General features: G+C 40.8%; 1 protein-coding gene across 2 annotated transcripts in view; it reads right to left on the bottom strand.

Annotated features, from left to right (window-relative positions):
* ical1 (islet cell autoantigen 1-like) overlaps window positions 1-17,795 on the bottom strand; it is a 41,393-nt gene that overhangs the window by 15,837 nt on the left and 7,761 nt on the right. For both annotated transcript variants that reach the window (XM_088931217.1, XM_088931218.1), the window contains exons 5-10: window positions 16,623-16,695; window positions 15,365-15,488; window positions 11,718-11,916; window positions 2,969-3,094; window positions 1,898-1,996; window positions 204-283 (exon numbers count right to left, since the gene is read on the bottom strand). In XM_088931217.1, coding sequence (XP_088787343.1) covers window positions 204-283; window positions 1,898-1,996; window positions 2,969-3,094; window positions 11,718-11,916; window positions 15,365-15,488; window positions 16,623-16,695 — 701 coding nt within the window. The remainder of the gene's footprint in view (window positions 1-203; window positions 284-1,897; window positions 1,997-2,968; window positions 3,095-11,717; window positions 11,917-15,364; window positions 15,489-16,622; window positions 16,696-17,795) is intronic.

The raw sequence follows: 17,795 nt of genomic DNA, 5'->3' as shown, positions 1-17,795 counted from the left end.
CCAAATCAGTTCTTGTTGTCCGTTTAATGTTCCCTAGATACTTTGAATGGAAGAGGTGACTTAATACCACAACCATAAAAATAACTATGTCTGTGCAGCATTTCAGTGACTCAAGACTCCCTGGTAGGCTTCAAAGAAAGAAATAAACCTCACTTTAAACAATGTCCCTATTCCTGTACTGTCACCCTATGGGTTTTCCTTACTTGTCCACGTCATCTTGTATGTTCTCCATTTTTTCCTTTTCTGGATCATTCGCGAGCATGTCCAGTGGGTCCCGCAGATCCTGTTTATGGACAGAAAGAGAAAAGACGCTGTGATGTCACTAGGGGTGCTGTCAACAACAGGTGGTATTATAAGAAATCTTAGACTTCACTGGTCGTTTTAACCACACCAAGATGGCAGAATGGGAGATCCGTGACGCAAAACGCCCAGAGGATGAAGCACTCCAATCAAGGCACGGGTGTGCTACCTTCCCTAGGCGATGTAAGTTCAGCCCCAAGAGAGAGATGTTGTTCTTGTCTTACAACAAGGGAACAAAAGACCATAACTGCTTCACTTCAATGCCAGCTGCTTATGAGTACAAACCTAAAAGCTGTTCTAATTAATCAAGTAGAACTAAGTGCACCATGGCCAAATACAAATTGTATGAAGAAACAGAACGAGGGAAAAAAAACTCCTAATGTAAGAAACTCAAAGTAGAGGATTAAAATAAAAGATGCACAATTGTAACCGTACTTCGAGAGAGAGAACAAAAAGAGAGCAAGACAAGGCTGTAGTAAAAGGAATAGCTATGAGTTCGAAAAGTGCTGCTTTCCTTTATTTTATGGGATGTGAAGAGCAAAGGACAAAAAGTAAAAGAAACAAGGGCTCAGACAAATAAAGCCAGACACTGTTGGTTTTTGTTTTTTTCTTTTGAAAGAGCTTAAAAAGACGATGGCGACAAGTCTTTTCCTTTTTTTTTTGTTTTTCCACCAGGGGCAGCTTTTGCTACTCCAGTGTATTGAAATTCTCTAGTCTTCATAGGAATACCGCTCAAAGTTGACTTTTTGCTTATGGAACGTCATTTCATAAGGTTTAATAAACATGTTGCATTAACGGTCTGAAAGTTGTGAGAGTGTCTTTGTTTTGAAGGCACCGTCTACATTCCGGCCCTGCGCCCCCCTGCGGCATCACAACACTTAAAAATATTCAGAGGGTAATACTAATTACCTCTGGCATTGTTCACAAGAACATTTTTTTTAGCTTGTGGGTGTTCAATGCAACATGAACCTTGCTTTGCTTCTGTTCATCATTTGTTGCATTAACACACATGCAGTCAAACCCCCAGCTTGTGGATGTAGATATCGGAGACTACAATGAACAGGACTGCTGCGCGGCTCAGTAAGAAGACATAGGTTAAACCCAAGAGTCAGGACTGCTGGCTGGAATCTTTTTTTTTTTATTAGTCATTTTTTTTTATTAGTTTTTGTTTATTAGTCAGGATTTCTCGGGCGGTGGTGCACACTGTTGTGTGAGCTCGTCTAAGCCAGAGTATCACTGGGTTCCTGCTTAACGGCTAATTCTCTGACTTGCCTGGACCATGGTCTTGCAGAGCACTGTAGCCCATGAGAACAATATCACTGCCTCTGCCGATGTTCCAATCTGCTGTGGGCACTGAGGGACTCACTGTGGAAAACTTTCATGGGCCTTTGACCCCGCACGTTTCTGAGAAGGGCAAGAACAGTCCTCATCCTGGGCTGGTATGACCGTTAGAGGATAAGCTGAAGTAAATTTAGACCTGGCAACGCAAAATTGGGAGGATCCAAAAAGATGAAACAATGGGCAATTCCAGACTTTTTGACACAAACGGATATTAAAGAAAGGAAAATGAAAGAGAAAAATCAATATATACACTTACCTTTAGAGTAGTAAATTCATAAGGAATGTAGCCTTTAAATGCTTCATGTATCTCTGACATCATTTGAACTGTTCTTTCCCAAAAGTGAAGCTGTATGGTCTGTGAGGGGAACAAAACTTTTAGTAGTCAATTCAGCTACTACACATATCGTTCTTCTCAAATTGTACTTTTAAAGGAATTCTTACTCTGTTTTAAGGAATTGTATGGTTATGGGGTATGAAAGGCACCTGCTATTTCAAATAGGAAATATTATAGTGGAGCATTTTAAGTCAGTGAATGAACACAACATGGTGCCCTTCACCGGTAGTTTAACTCAAATTCATTCTACCTTTGTTTGAAAATGCATCTAATTATAATTCAGATGAATTAATCTGATCAATAAGCCTCACAAATTTAGAATTTCAGATAGATTTCTTTTTTCCCCCACCAAAAAACACCCTTGCTTTCAAAAATATGAATGAATGTTACCCTTAACATTTGTGCTTCATGTTGCATTATTATTATCCTGGATTAGTCATCCAGTGTGCCATATGGGCCTATAGTCTGCAGGTTCCAATCACTGATCTATTTTAAGTATTGATAGCTATACTGGAGTGAAAACAAAGAGCCCCAGCAGCTAGCCAAGATTGGGACCCAGGGGTTCAGCAGTCGACTGTGGGCTGATCGGATTGAATCACCATGTCTCCAGTTAGAGACTCCTACAAAACATACGGCACTCAAACTTAACGTATTTAACCCCTTAAGCGGCAGTTGAAACTAGACTTCAGTTACCGTTAAAAAAACAACGAGAAATATCATTTTAAGTGAGGTCTGTTTGTGAAATTTTGTTTGTGATTTTGTACTTTGAACTTCTGGACCCCGAATTTGAGAGGGGCCGAGTTGCCAAAAGTCTAAAAATAATTAGAGGAGCAGTAATTCTGCCATTCTTTCGGGTTATTAGGAAGTTCCGACCGTTCTGCCAAACATCTTTTAATCGTGGAAGACATTATGTTCTGTAGCGTAAAGTAGCGTAATGTTTCACATGACATGCAGTTCACATAAGTGTATGGAAATGCAGCAACGTGAATATACCTGGTAATTGCCAAGGGAATGTGACAGCATGTTGCAGCGACTGGCCCCCAGAATGTCTACTTTCTGACACACATCATTCTTCAGTTTATCAAACTGAGTCTTAGTGTTTCTCACTTGGGCTTGAACCTGTGGACAGGAAAACAGGTGTATAATCAATTTGGATCAGAGCATTTCAGTTTACTGCCTTGTGCGACTTCCAAACAAATATAAAATCAATGCAGGGGATTTCTTCAAGATCAACAACAATGCAGGAACCCAGAGACATGGAACGCTTGGTCTATTAAGCAACTAGCAACAAAAAAAGCAACATGAATCAAATGGATTCCAATCATTTCGAACTATTTTTTTCTGCTTTACCTAAAAACCAATAGAGGGTGAACTGTAAAAAAAAATGAAACTGTGTTAGCCATTACCATAGTCACCAACTCTCTGTTTGAACGTGAAAATGGCATTTTAGCACATATCTGTGGATTATAGAGAACAGAGCAGTATAAGAGCTCCTCTTCTTATTATTTTATGTACCATCTGGGCCAGCAGAGGAATCATAACTCTCAAGAAGGCAGGTTAGCACTTCAAGTCCATCTTGATCACGCCAAAAATCAGGAGAAAAAAGAAGGAGGATCACACCCTCTTAAAGAAAATGTAGTACTTTGTGGAGAATCTAGAGAATTTATTTGAACTCCCTCAGCTAGGTATTGGGCTATTCTATACAGCAGGGTTTGGTCCACATAGTACAGCACCTCGTAATGATGAAAGACAGATGAAAGTCAGCACAGCTGGCAAAGTTTAGGAAGCACAATTACAATCACGTTTCCCAATTCCTAATCACAATTATTTGATAATAAGATCAAATGTCTTTGTATGCCAGAAACGCCTGTTGATATACTGTAATGTCTGAAATTCTCTGAGACTTTTCCATTAAGAAGTGCCTGAGAGGCTTGTGATCTTTCAGTACCAGTGTTAGAAAGCAACAGAAAAGAAAGACCTGAAATATACCGAAGTGAATATCTCGGAGAACCAAAGTGACAGTACGACCAGTTTTACTGAGCCACCACATTCGATCCGGAAGCTGCGTTCTCTGTCTTTACGCCGGATAAGGCATTATTCAAAGCCTTTGCATGTCTTAATAGTGCTCAGAAAATATAGCAATCAAACCAGGTCTTCAAGAGATATCACACTGGAGGAAGATGTGTCTGGAAGACAATCAGCCATACTAATCAGTAGATCACAAAAAAGATAACTGACAAATGCATACAAGGGTTAAAAACAGGATGTAAGACAGGGTTTTCTGATTTACAGGCAAACAGCAGATAACAGTAACGGACATTAACATTCAGGGTACAAATCCACAGACCCCTTCCTCCTCAGCAATTCAGAGTAATTTGCTCCAGACCGGGGTTATCAGAGTAATTGGACCTGGCAAGTGTACGGCATAGCAGGTGGTGGAGGGCGAGCATAGAGGCCACTTCAGACAAGCATTGTTCATAGCAGCAGACAGATTAGTACACTGCACATGAAGCACGTCTGGATGCTTCCAAAAGTCCACAGCCTGGAGAAACTCCGATGAGGGCACCGTGCGTGGGTGATCTTATCCCAGGCTAAGGGAAAACGGGGTCAACAGTGCAAATCTTGCACCTTTAAATCATTTTCGTTTCGTATCTCTAGGGGTATAAGAGCCAAAGACTGTATACTGTACGTGCGTGTCTCTTACTGTTGTGAACTGGCATCGTTAGATGAGTTGCTTAGTCCGTTTTGGTTTTTGTGTTTGAAGCTTTTACAAGGAAAAAAGGAGAAACTGAACTAAAATCGCTGGCTCAAGTCACAACAACATTAAAAGTGCTGAAGGAATCCCAGCAGCACTCCAAGCTAAACTGTGAAACTCTGTTGGGTGACACTTAGCAACACTGGAAGGAGACCCAGCAACGATGATTTAACAGGCTATTTTTTTCTTTTCCTTTCCAACTGAAATGAAAAAAGACGAAATATGAGCAAGTGATATTCATGGGATTTTAATTCCTAATCTGTTTTTTGACAAAGGTAAAAACTGTCTGCTGAGGGAATCTGGTAATACTAACTTCCTTTATCATTTTATTACACTGGGAGTAGGATATATTCACATATTTTTACTGTAATAAACCCTTTAGTCCACAGTTGTGCATAGATAACAATAAGCTTTAGGAGGTCCTTAACTACAAACACAGCACATTCCATGAAATCCTTGGGGTTTTTCCAACAGAAGTGGATCCTTAAACCCAGACCAGGAGAAGAAGTATAGTCCTAGGTCTTCCAAATTAATTCAGGTCAAAGGTGGATTGTGGTGAAGGTACAGATAGGTTTCCACATGGGTCATCCTGGCTGTGGTGTCGGATGTTGAGGTGCTTTGTAGTAAAATGTTTTGGAATCCTTGGCTATAAAGAAATAAGCATCACAGGTGTGAATGACTGTATTTCAGCTAAGCTGTCTCTACGTTTGAGAGCGTGCTTTCAAACTCGCATTTGATAAAATGTTACAGATTCAGAATGTGCACCTGTTCGTTCATAATTGAGCCTTTTTGCTTGTAGCGCACAAAAAACAGCGATGCCCAGAGTTTTGCTGCTCTGAACTTCAGTTTAAACTAAAACACACAGAGAGCTAACAATCAAGCATATCTGCAGCTGTTTCCCCATGTTTATCTTCTTCAGCGAGCACAAGGAGAGTGCTCAACAGGCATGCTGTCTGGCTCTGGAGACCAACAAAACAAAGCTTCATCTAAACACAGCCCAGACGGGGCATGAGGGGAATAAAGATTTCACAGCCGACGGTTCTGAAAAGACCATCTTTCTATGTACTGTGCCATCAGCCTTCTGGAATGTTATGTTCTACAGCTCTAACAGCTCACTTTAGAGGTCAGTTTTGAAGACAAAGGTCTTTTTACCTGGAGGTTAAAACCCACAGTTCCTGAATGTTCTTGCTCTGTGTCAATCAGATAAGGCTGAAGGTCTGGTAACTCAGCAGCAACAACTCATGCACAGATCACAATTAGGGCTTGAACGTGACACGCCTTTATACACATTGTGGGCCGATTCAGTTTGATAGTTAAAACCACAAAAATCTGAATCATCAAACAAACAGGAATCACCTAATGCCTGTATTTTGACTGAACTGTTGACTGCCATATTTTTAACTGGAATTTGACTGACAGATGACATTGATCACTCATAACCAAACAAGACGGAATTTCCTACTTCCATGGAGCTCATTTTAGTTTTTAGGGAGTCTTAGAGCAGTGCTTATTTTGACCACGTGCTGGACATGCAATCTACTCACAAATGATTTCAGCATCCAATACCCCCTAAAAAAGGTGAACCAAGGAGGAGCTGAACCACGAAGGTGTAGACCACTAAGTTTTACCAATACAACGGGTAAAAATGTGAAAACGACAGTGCTAAATTAAAAAAGACACTCGGAAAAATCTGGCATTTTAAGAGACACCCAGCACGGATTTAGAAAGGGAAAGTCTTGTTCAACTTATTCGAATTTTTCAAACAAGCAATAATTGATCAAGCGAAAGCATACAACATGATACGTGTAGCTTTTGATAAGGTCCCCGGTAAAAACATGTTTCAATAAAAGCCACAGAAATGAACTTGGTGGGAAACAGGAAACAGTACATCATTTCATGGAGCACAATGTCTAAAGAGACAAGATGTAGACCGTGGTGTGGCACAGTGATCTGTTTTGGGGCATCTTCCTGAACTACCTAAACAATTTCCATTCTGATAAAGTAAGTAAAGTGTTTTATTTTTCAAAATTTGGGTGAGGAGTAAACAGAAAGCACTGCAAGGGAAATACAGAGAGATTTAAACAAAATCATAACTGCACATTGTTTTATGTTTTCATCAATTTGAGGAAGCGGCAAAAAAGCAAAGAAGGTATAAACATGTGGAATTTATATCGAGGGAAGCTATGCTTAAGGTTTATAAAGCACTAGAAAGATCTCTCGTAGACTATTTTGTTCAAACTTTGGGCACCATACCACAAAAGGATCATGCAGTACAAGCCTGAAAAAAAGAGATCAAAGACTAGCAACAAGAACGATTCCTAGTTTCAGCAAATTATCATACATGCACCATACATGGAAAGGTAAAGAACTAAATCTCTTCGATACAGAAGTTGTTTTAGAACACAAAAGCATGGAGAAGAGATCTGATTCAAGTATAAACACATTTTGAAAATAAAGGAAATCTATTTTGGATGGAGAACTTAAAAAAAAAAACACTTATCACAAGAGTTGTGAGTATCTGGAACAGGTTTCTAAGCCTTGTTTTTATAAACCACAATATTAAACCTCGCTGTCAAATAATTTCCAAACTGGAGTAAAAATGTGAGAACCGTGGTTCTGATCAGAAAGGCTGATCAACGTAGCACATGAGCTATGAGAGACTGCCTGAAGCTTATCAAACACTTTAAAACCTTTCGGATAACCCTAAAAAACAAACAACATGCCCTTTAGTGTGATGTGATTTCCAGAATACAGCTGTATTAATTAGAAACATTTCAGTGTGCTAGGCTTTGTATCTCAGGAGTAGCTGAGTAACTGTCCGGTTGTGGTTTTGACTAATAATATTTCACACCTTTGATTCTGAATTTAATGCTTCCTTCAGTTCGCACAGCTTTGAGCATCAAGTTAAACAGTACACTTCAGGCTGTTTGTTTTGGCCAACAGATCAGCTGGTAACTACCATTTTAAGACACTGTGCCAAAATGTTCCCTCTGGGACTTCCTGTTATCACACGAGATTCAGCTGAAACAACCAATGTTTCTGCAGCAAAAGAGACATTTCATTTACACAACACATTTCTGCCACTTACAATTCAAATCTAACCTGTGTTCTTAGAATTGAGAACGTCTGCACTGTTTTCAGAGGTTTCTGTTGTTGTGAACTTAAATTTGTCTTAAGGCAGCTCAAGTAAAGAGTGCTGCTGGGCCCTTCTCAAACAGCAAGGCCAAGCATTTCTAAGCAAATACTCCCACCTAGAGGTTACACCGCAAAAATGTTCTTTGTTATGTTCCCCAAGAGTAATGACACTAGACACAGAGGCAAGTAAATCATATGCTAAATCTAAAGTGAAGGTATCAGTCATTTTGATATTACAATGGAATTTCGTGATTTTCTATTAAGGATCAAGTAGCAAGTCCAAGCTCCTAGCTGGAGTGAATACAGACTTGCACTGCTCAGTGGGATTTTATGCAAGGATGGAGACGGTCTCCAGTTACAAAGCTCTTATCAAGAAGAAAGCAACTTTACTGGGCAGTATTCATACTGTGACCTCCTTAGTCTAATTTGCTCTCCTACTGGCTCATCCCTTATGAAACTGAAACTAAACTGAGACAGGTGAGGCAGACAGCCAAAGTCCTCACAGAAGCCAGTCTGGTGTACTGTTTGGAATACAAACCATTTTGAGAAATGACTGACTGGCACCATGAGTTAACATTTAGAGCTGAGATATGCCTGACAATCTCCATTAAAGCTGCCTTGGACTGAATGTGACAGGGACTGTTTGAAGATGTTCGGTTAAGCAGATTCAGTTAATGCTTCTCAGATTTGACAAAATTTGACTAACGTCTCGGCGCAAATACGGTTTGATTTTTGGAGTCCCTTTACATAAAAACTACCTACATGCTAAACCTTTTGTATTTTATCTGATGTGAATCATCCCAGGGCTGTATAGTGTTAGTATTTTCAAATGAACTATAGATAATTGAAAGCAATTCTTGCACAATCCAGAACCTTTTGTAGGTTAAAATAAGTTGTGAGAAGACCATGTGGATAGCACTGCTCATCAGTTACATACTCTGGTCATTATCTAAATTAAATTAGAATTTACTGTAGATAAACTGCACTGAACTTGAATTGTCCACAAAACGTTAGAGCTTTTTATTAAACCCTCTTTGCTGTCAAGTGTTACTAAGGTACATCTCTACAGGTAATTCTGTTTTATTAATTGCAGTCAGGACCAGATATGGAGTCAAATGCACTCGTAATGTTCCCTGCTAGTTATTATCTAATCTCAACCATTTATCATCGGTCTTTCAAGGTGACACAGCTGAGAAGATACTAAACAGACTCGCAAAAACAAACAGCTGAGTAAAGTTATAACGATAATATCCACATTAAAAATAAACCCAGGCAATGAATCCTGCCAAAGATAAGCACACCCAAGAACAAACGAATACTTGTATAGTGAGTTGCTAACTAGTAAAAAAAAACTGTCCAGCTATTTCTAGAAGGATTCCACAATGTCAGCTTCAAAAAGTTGAACAGACAGCTACTCCCAGGCTTCTGACTCCTTGGGCAAAGAGCTGTTCTTTTCAGTTAATTTCTTTTTTTCCACCAAAGTGGAAATTCTTAATTTCTGCTTAAATTCTTAAGTTCCAGTTCTGCCAGTTCTGAAGTAGGTTCTCTGGTAGACTTGATCCATATGATCAATGTGAGAGCACAACAGCTGTGTTAGCGCTTGAGCTTAAAGAAGGCTCCACAGCCAAAATACTGTTTATTTTTTATCTTCTTGCTTTTCAGCTGAGAAATAATCTCATTCTTCCATCCAGAGAAATTGTTTTCCTGTCAGGGGGTCACGCAGGAATAGGGAGAAAGGAGAAAAAACTGGTCAGGTCACAAAATGTCGCCTGATGTCAAAAGCAAAAGTCAATCCGCCTGAGGACAGTAGGCTCTGGCCTCCTTTTGTTTTTCCTGGTCTGAACTCTCGTCCATTTATGGCCTAGAAGAAATCCTCTACTCCTTAGCAACTGTGCACACAGGAAAAAAAATTAAAAGCTACAGGGGAAGCAGTCTAGCCATGTTTGGATGTTTCGCTGCATGAACTTTTTCTCTGAGCACGGGGCAAGATATTTTTCTTTTCAGTTCAGCCATTTCCTGCTTATTGCAAACACGACGTCCTGCTGCAGAGCCAGAAACAGTGAGCTGTGTTTATCCACAGGGGGAGTCTGGAATTAAGGTGATGAACTAATGCATGAAATAACCAGAGGGAGGTCTCCTTGCCCTGTGATCAGCAATTAAGAATACATAACTATTCTTAACACAGGCCTGGTATCAAGCTGTGCTTGTGAAACGGACAGGCCAGATCAACAGTTAAAAATGTGTTTTTTTTTCACATGGCTCTCCATGTTATGCCTTATTCAGCTGTCTTTTAAATGTTCCATCCATCTTCTACCTGCTTCGTGCAATTCAGGGTCACAGGGGTGCCAGGGTCTATCCCAGTAAGTAACAGGCCCAAGACCAGTTCATCAGTCCATCACAGGGCACACACACTCACACCAGGGCCAATATTCCCAGAATCCCCTGAACCTACCAGTATGTATTTGGACTCTGGTCGGGAACATCCGGAAGACACCAACTCAACCCAGATAGCACACCAAGTCCGGAATCGAACCCAGGGCCACAGCGCAGCAGGGCAGCAATTCTAACCATTGCATCACTGTGTCACCCCTTTTAAATGTTCCCCAGTTTTAAAAACAAGGTTGGGTAGGGTAACACCCCATGAGGGAACATGTCTGACATTATGACAACGCAGAGCCAGCCAGTCAAAGCAGAGCAAAAATATACCTGGAGTGTTGCAGAAACCTAACAGCATTCTGGATGTACCTGTATGCATGGATTCATTTCTTTTAATACACCCTAAGGATGAAGCACTAACCAAAAATACCTTATTCACACAGCCTCATGCAATCAAACTGATTGTTTCTGTGCTTCTGCACCTGATGGCTGACTTGGATCTCGTGGCTGTGATAATTCCCTCAGACAAACACAGCAGCTGGTGGCACAGAGGCACGGCAGATGGCTATCCTGCCTCACACCTCTTGGGTTCTGGGTTCAATTCTGGACTGGAGAGTTTTGCATGCCCTCCTCATATCCGCTTGGGATTTCTCCTGGTGCTCCCACATTCCAGAGGTAGGCTGCCTAGGTTAACTGCTGTCTTCAAAGAGGGTGCGCTCAAGAATCATGGGCCAGAGTCCGTCCTGTTGAGGCTGCAGTCCTGCCTTGCAAGCCAGGTTGGCATGGATCAGCTTTTTTGATAATAGACTGAACTGCACTGGCCTCTGGGACTGCACAATCAGCTTCATGACCACTGGATGCATATCTCCAGTGCAGTACAATTTAATGTCATTCACCCATTCATATGGTGATGTCACCGTGTCTCAGCCACTGAAGCATAGGACACCACTGAAGTAGTGATTGGCTGAATGCGACGTTCACTGCGCAAAACTTAACAGAATTTTTCCTGCACATGTATATATATATATGAGTTTAAAATACTACTGCCACACAGCTACATTATTACCAAGAAACGTTCCTAACATCTTACAAGCATTCCACTCTCTGTAACGCCACATTCACAGGGCTTTCAGGACATCTGCTGAATAGCCAGGATCAAAGTTGAGGACAGCCAGTGGATGACCCGAAATATACCAAAAGAAAACAAAGGAATTATTCATCTGCTTTATGGATCCTGGAAATATGACTCTGGCTGGTCTGGAAGTTTTATTTCGAACTGCACCATTTCTCCACAAATACAGCTCATATCCACTTTAAACTTTGCTCATCCGAAAACGTGAAGACTAAACATGTATTTCCTCTCTGAACTGTGTGGTCTGGATCGAGGAGAGGAAGATCCATGCAGCAGCAGGGCCACTGGCCTCAATAAAAGGCCCACTGGTGTGAGCCTAGGGACCCTTCAAGCTCTCTGCTCACCTTGCGGAACTTCTCCAGCTGTTTGTACGTGTCGGGGTCCAGCTCCTGGGACACGTCCTTCATCCAGAGCAGGGCGCCCCGATACTCGGTCCGGGCCTTCTCCATGCGCTCCACCGTGATCAGGCTGTCGGAGATGGCGCGCCGCCGAAACGTCTCCACCTCCTGGTGCAGCCGATGCAGTGGAGTGCAAAGGGCCAGCCTGCCACCCAAGGGGGGGGGGGGGGGAGAGAAAGACACGGATTGGCCGCAGGCAAGGCTCTGTCTTGAAGAACCGAGATCTGATCTGACTATATATCCATCTGTTTTCTAAACCTCTTTAATAATAATATAATAACATCACTTTAGTAACCCTTTACAATTTCTTGCATTAGGAATTATCTTTTCGCATACCCCAGCTTGCTCTCCATGAGACACACAGATAGCGAGAGAGCCTGGGGTCAGAGCGCAGGGACAGCCATTTATACGGCGCCCCTGGAGCAGTTGGGGTTAAGGGTCTTGCTCAGGGGCCCAACAGAGTAGGATTCCTCTGCCAGCTGCGGGATTTGAACTGGCAACCTTCCAGCCACAGGCGCGGATCCTTAGCCACAGAGCCACCGCTCCGCCTTGTAATACAGGGCTGCAGGGGTGCCAGAGCCTACGCCGGCAAGCAAGGGGCACAAGGACACCCTGGACAGGACACCAGTCCATCATAGGACAGACAGTCACACCAGGACCTGTCTTCCCAAAATCCAATTAACTTACCAGGTTAATTACACATGCTGTACTTGGCAACATAATTCAGTTTTCACCATGAAGACAAAATCCATACAACCTTCATGCAATCCTCTTTTCTATTCATTTTTTTAAGCTTAAGGTCTGTATTATCTAAACACCAAACAGAACTGATTACTACTTACTCTGAATTTCAATATTCTAAGTTATAAATTAAGGTTCTTTTCCATGAATTGGGCTAAACTAATGAATCATTGCCCTGAGTTAATATGACAAAGGGAATTATCATAAAAAAGAATAAAGAACTACAACATTATGTTTCATGTCTATCTGTAGACTGACAGATAGACATAAAAAAGATAGTACTTTATATTACAAACTTTGACTATTATAAATATAATAAATGTATATAATTTAATCCTACAGGTATATAATTAATTTCTGCAAATACAATGTCTAAGTCAATGCCATTGTTTAAAAAATGGAAAAGATATATCCGACTACAACCACAAAAACACAAACGTAGGCAGTGGAACCTTCCATCTCTCTCAAAATGGACTTGTCTGCTTGCTTGTGCTAAAATTAGGCTATTGCACACCATCAACTCCTCTTTAAAGAGCACTACTTAGTGTTATCTTCCAACACCCCCTACGCAACATTTAGCATAGAGACACTGCCACAACACAAGTCTTGTGCATATAGAGACATTCCAGAATGTTTCAAGTACATTTCCAGTAAATGCATAGATACAGGATTTTTGAACAAATTTAATTATCGTCTAGAAACGGGGGTTTCTGAGATAAAACATTTTTTTTTTAACCAGAACCATCACCAGAATAAAAAGCTCCCATCCAACTGTTCCTACGGTTCACCTGTTTCTGGAGAGTGATTAATTAACCAACTCTATTTATTGAAGGGAACTGTGTCCTTTACAGTGGAACTCATAAGTGTCCCACATTTTTGGACACAAATGATCTGTGAAGTTAGCAAATCACCTGCTGAACTGATCAGAACAAAAGTGCGCAGAATCTCTTAGATCTTGACAAATGAATGCTGTTCCATAAAACTGCTGGACTGGGGCTCCCATATTGGAAACAGAAAGCTAGAGGATACTTATCTAGGCCAGCAATATTCACTTCTGGTCCCGAAAACACTACTGTATATAGTTCACCAGGTTTTATAGGAAACCGATAAACATCAATTAATGAAGACCTAATACAGACCTGGCAACACAGACCAACAAAGTGCACAAGTGATTCACATCAAGTCATTAAGAGTCCTTTATTTATTCATTAAGTGTCATTTAGAGTCTGGTATGTAATCCAGAACATGTGGCAGACCTCCAGCAGTGGATACTAGTGCTCTAGGCTAAGACTGAAACACAGAACACACCTTCTGTCACATGGAGGAAGATGTTATTTCTCTGAGGCTGATGGGAACAAAGCTTCCACCAAGATAAAATACAATTAGCATGCAAAACATAAGGATGGGAACTAAAACAGAGTGCAGGCCATACCGCCTGCTCTGTTTAAACAGAGACCATGTCTGCCAAGCCAACGGTATGAAAAAGAACATTTTAATTGTTATGGCTAGCAGCTTCATGCATGACAACAATCTATGCGATATCTTTAATTTTAGTTTCTCTGGGTGGTCCTTTTCTGTGGGAAAATAAAAGGTACTTCTGGTCCAAGGCCTGCTTTCGCATAAACACAAACACTCCTGGCTATTCAATCCAGAGATTCGAGGAAAATCACCATGTGGCCTACAGGAATCTGCTACAGATGTGGCACATTTCAAGTAACCAATGACCACCGTAATGAGAAGGCCTGATAACATCTAGAATGAAACTGAGGGCTTGCACGCCTAAAAACAGCTGATAATTGATCATTTTTGTTTTAGACCCACAAGCACATCTTCAATCTCTCTGCATTAAAATCAAACTAGCCACTTAGTGAAGGTGAAATATACTCCTACACACAAAACAGAAGTTGTCTCAAGCGAGCAGAACAACACAATTGGCACACCCACCTACTTGCACGCTAAGCTGGAAGAAACACAATGAGCTTATGGAAGTCATGTGGACCCACAGCAGAAGGTGTGGGCTTTCGGATGCGTGTCAGATTCAGAAAACAGACACTAAACACCCCACAGCATTACCTGGAACAGTAGCCAGCGTCACGGGCAAATTAAAACAAGAAAAAACATCAGGACAAATCTTGGCTGCTTCTACCTTAGCCTTTGAACTGCTGATCACAGAACCAGAATTAAGGGAAATCTCAGGTTTTGGCATTTTGGTTAGTGTGAACTAATAAATACAGGAGACAATGCCTCATTCTAGACAAAGACATCCTAAGACCCTAAAATGCCTGGAAATGATGTTAGGGCCAGACAGCGTTAAAGTCTGCTCCCCATCCCACATAACATCCTAGTCTGAGCGGTTAAATACATATAATAAGTTGTAAAGGAAAAAAAGAAAGGGGTCTGCTATATTTCCCTTTGCTCCTTGTGCTCTTTGTCTCAGTGTTAGATGGCCATTGTTACCCATTAAAGATAGGGCACTTATGGTCTGAATTTGAATCTAGCATGTCGCCTGTCACGGTAAACATCACGGTAGCCCAAACGTCATCTCAGAATTTGCCTTTTTTTTTGTTTTCCTTAGTGATTTAAATCGTCCATTTATGCAGATCCGTAAGACGAAGCGATCAAAAAAGTGCATGCAGTCAAATGAGGCAGACGTTTCCATAACGTTCTGTCCCTTTGCCTTTAACCACCTTCTGTCCTTCCAAACACTGAAAACCCAAGACCCAGTGTTATCTGTGGAGCATCTTTGCCTCAAACACTCGGAATAAATAATGTGCAAAACAGGGAAGTAAAGTGCACTTCCCTAAAATGGAAGGTTTCATTGACTTCAAGACGTTGAATGTCGCCAAGCTGACCTTTGCTTTGCTGAAGTACAGAGGGCCTTGCTGGTGGCATCCATCATGTTGCCCGCTTTGGTTTTATCGTGTTCGGCCTGGAATCGCAGGAACAAGCCCAATTCATTTTCCTCTTGGGATAAATCTGCCAGCAAAGAGAGGAATGATGAACTCTGTCAAGTGGAATCTCGATTTCAAGATAATCTCGAAGTACTGCACACTATAATTCATGACCTACAAGGCCGGCAGCTAATAAACCACCTCTCTTAATAACTGGGCTTCTCCGTGCTCCTTTAAAAGTGATTATGTGATGCTTAGTGACATGTAGTTCCAAAGTCGAGGAGATGTGAATTTAAATGCCCCAGCCCTCTGTTATTTCAACTGCAAACGCAGAAATGTATTCAGACAGTCTGTGAGCAAGCCAGGAGAAGACTGTGAAGGCTGCAGGTTAAAAAGACTGCAGTCGTTCGAATTATAAATCAACTACAGCCAAGAAAATCTGATGAGTCTGTCTTTATTTCTTCTGAAAGATTTAAAGATCAAATGAAGAAAGATGACAAGAAAGGTTATAAACAAGAGGAAGCCAATTGGACACTCTATCTTATAAGATATTCAACTAAAAACATTTATAAGAAATGCTTTGTCCCATCTAGCTTACATGATATCCCTCTTCCTTAAGGAATGGCTGCCCCTTATAATTACATTCCTAAGTCATTCCCTCTGTAAATTTGTTGCACTATTTTCACATCAATGGAAGGGACCAGATGGTGTTCACCCCTCTGTTTACATATTTCACTAGAACTTCCATGTAATTCACAAGTAGTTACATTAGGAAAGTTCATGTCGGTGGACAACTTCTGCAGCAATCTGGCCAAAAACTAGAATTCAAGAATGTGGGTGGGACAGTTTTTGAGAACCATTAGGCTAAAGACTAAACATGATTTAGAAAAACAAAATGTACACTTTTGGACAAAATTACTTTACACTCTCTTATTACAAGTTAGATTTCTTTCAGGTTAAGGTTGTATGCATCTCTAGTCAAGGTACAGTTTGAACAAATCCAGATCTTAAATTCTTCATTAATGAAGACCATTACCGAATGTTAATCAGAGCATCCTGTTACTCATCTCTCAACATAATTCACACAGGACAAAGTCTTCTGAATCAATCTACATCCCACAAGACTCCAGTATTCTCTAATGGAGACCAAACCGCCTACCCTCTAATGCTCATCGTATCAATAAATGTTTTTTCTGCGCCTGGCCTGGCGGGTACTCACGAGTTATCCTCTGCTGATACTTCTCGATCACTTTCAGAAGTTCAGTGCATGTCGCCTGCACAGATCGAAAAAACTGAAACAGAAAAAAAGAATAAAGGTTAATTTGCAAAGTTTCCCCATAGCCACCCATGTTGTTCATGGAAACCACCATTACATTCGGTAAGAGAGTGTTCCTGGTGTAGCATTATACATTCATACTACAAGACATCTGCTCAGATTCCGAACCTAAACGCTTCTCGAAAGCTCATACCTTTTCACCGCCTGCAAGGTGAGTTAACGTGTACACGGCCTAGTTCAGTTATATATTGCTTTTTGTGATAAATGTGCATTTTTACAAAAAAAGATTTACAGCCTAAGAACTGAACAATTTACTTTTATTGTTTCCTATATGACGGAATACTTAATTCTGCTGTGCTGTCTTATATATAAATTTCAAGAACAGCCGTGCAACTACAGTGCCACCTACATACTCATTTGTCCAAAGAAAAAAACATCTTATTTTCCTGTATTCACATCTAACAACACTGTCTTATTTGTTTTGCGGTTGCTTAGTGTTATAAACCGGAATCACGTATTTCCCCTTTTGTACTAGTTGGAAATGGCTAACTGTTTCTCAACTTGGCTATAGACCCAGGGTTAGCACCTGTGGGATGTGAGCTATGCCCACTTTACTCAGAAATATGCCCTTCTCAGAAATATGCACGTCTCGGAGCTTTCCTCTTTGCGGAGAAGCAAATTAAACAGTGATTGACCAAGAGATATGAACTTCCCTGACAACACTTCCAATTTTACAGACACTAGGCCAGTCACTAGGGTCACTGTTGCATGGCAACCCTATATATCTTCTTGTATGTTTGTTTTTTTTATCTCCCAAGTACAGTTCTACATCTTTTACACCTCTGGTCAACTGAGGTTTCATATTATCATTTCATATTGGCAAATTCAAACTTAAAATTGAAGAAAAAAAAGACTGCTCCTATAGCATTAAAACACATTTTTCCAGCTTTCTCAGGAGTGGGAAAATACACATTTTTGACCGCACAGGAAAAGCCAAGTCATTTGTTTCCTTCACAACAAATTAGAAACAGCCTTCTAGAAAACCAGACAGACAGCTGTTTTGTGCAATTTTTCACTGCTTCCCAGACTAGTTTCCAATTAATCCTTCTACTGTTC

The sequence above is a fragment of the Atractosteus spatula genome, chromosome 13, assembly GCF_055471065.1.
Source record: "Atractosteus spatula isolate fAtrSpa1 chromosome 13, fAtrSpa1.hap1, whole genome shotgun sequence".
NCBI lineage: Eukaryota > Metazoa > Chordata > Actinopteri > Semionotiformes > Lepisosteidae > Atractosteus > Atractosteus spatula.
The sequence above is the reverse complement of the archived record's forward strand: the minus strand, read 5'-3'. Positions and strand labels throughout refer to the sequence as shown.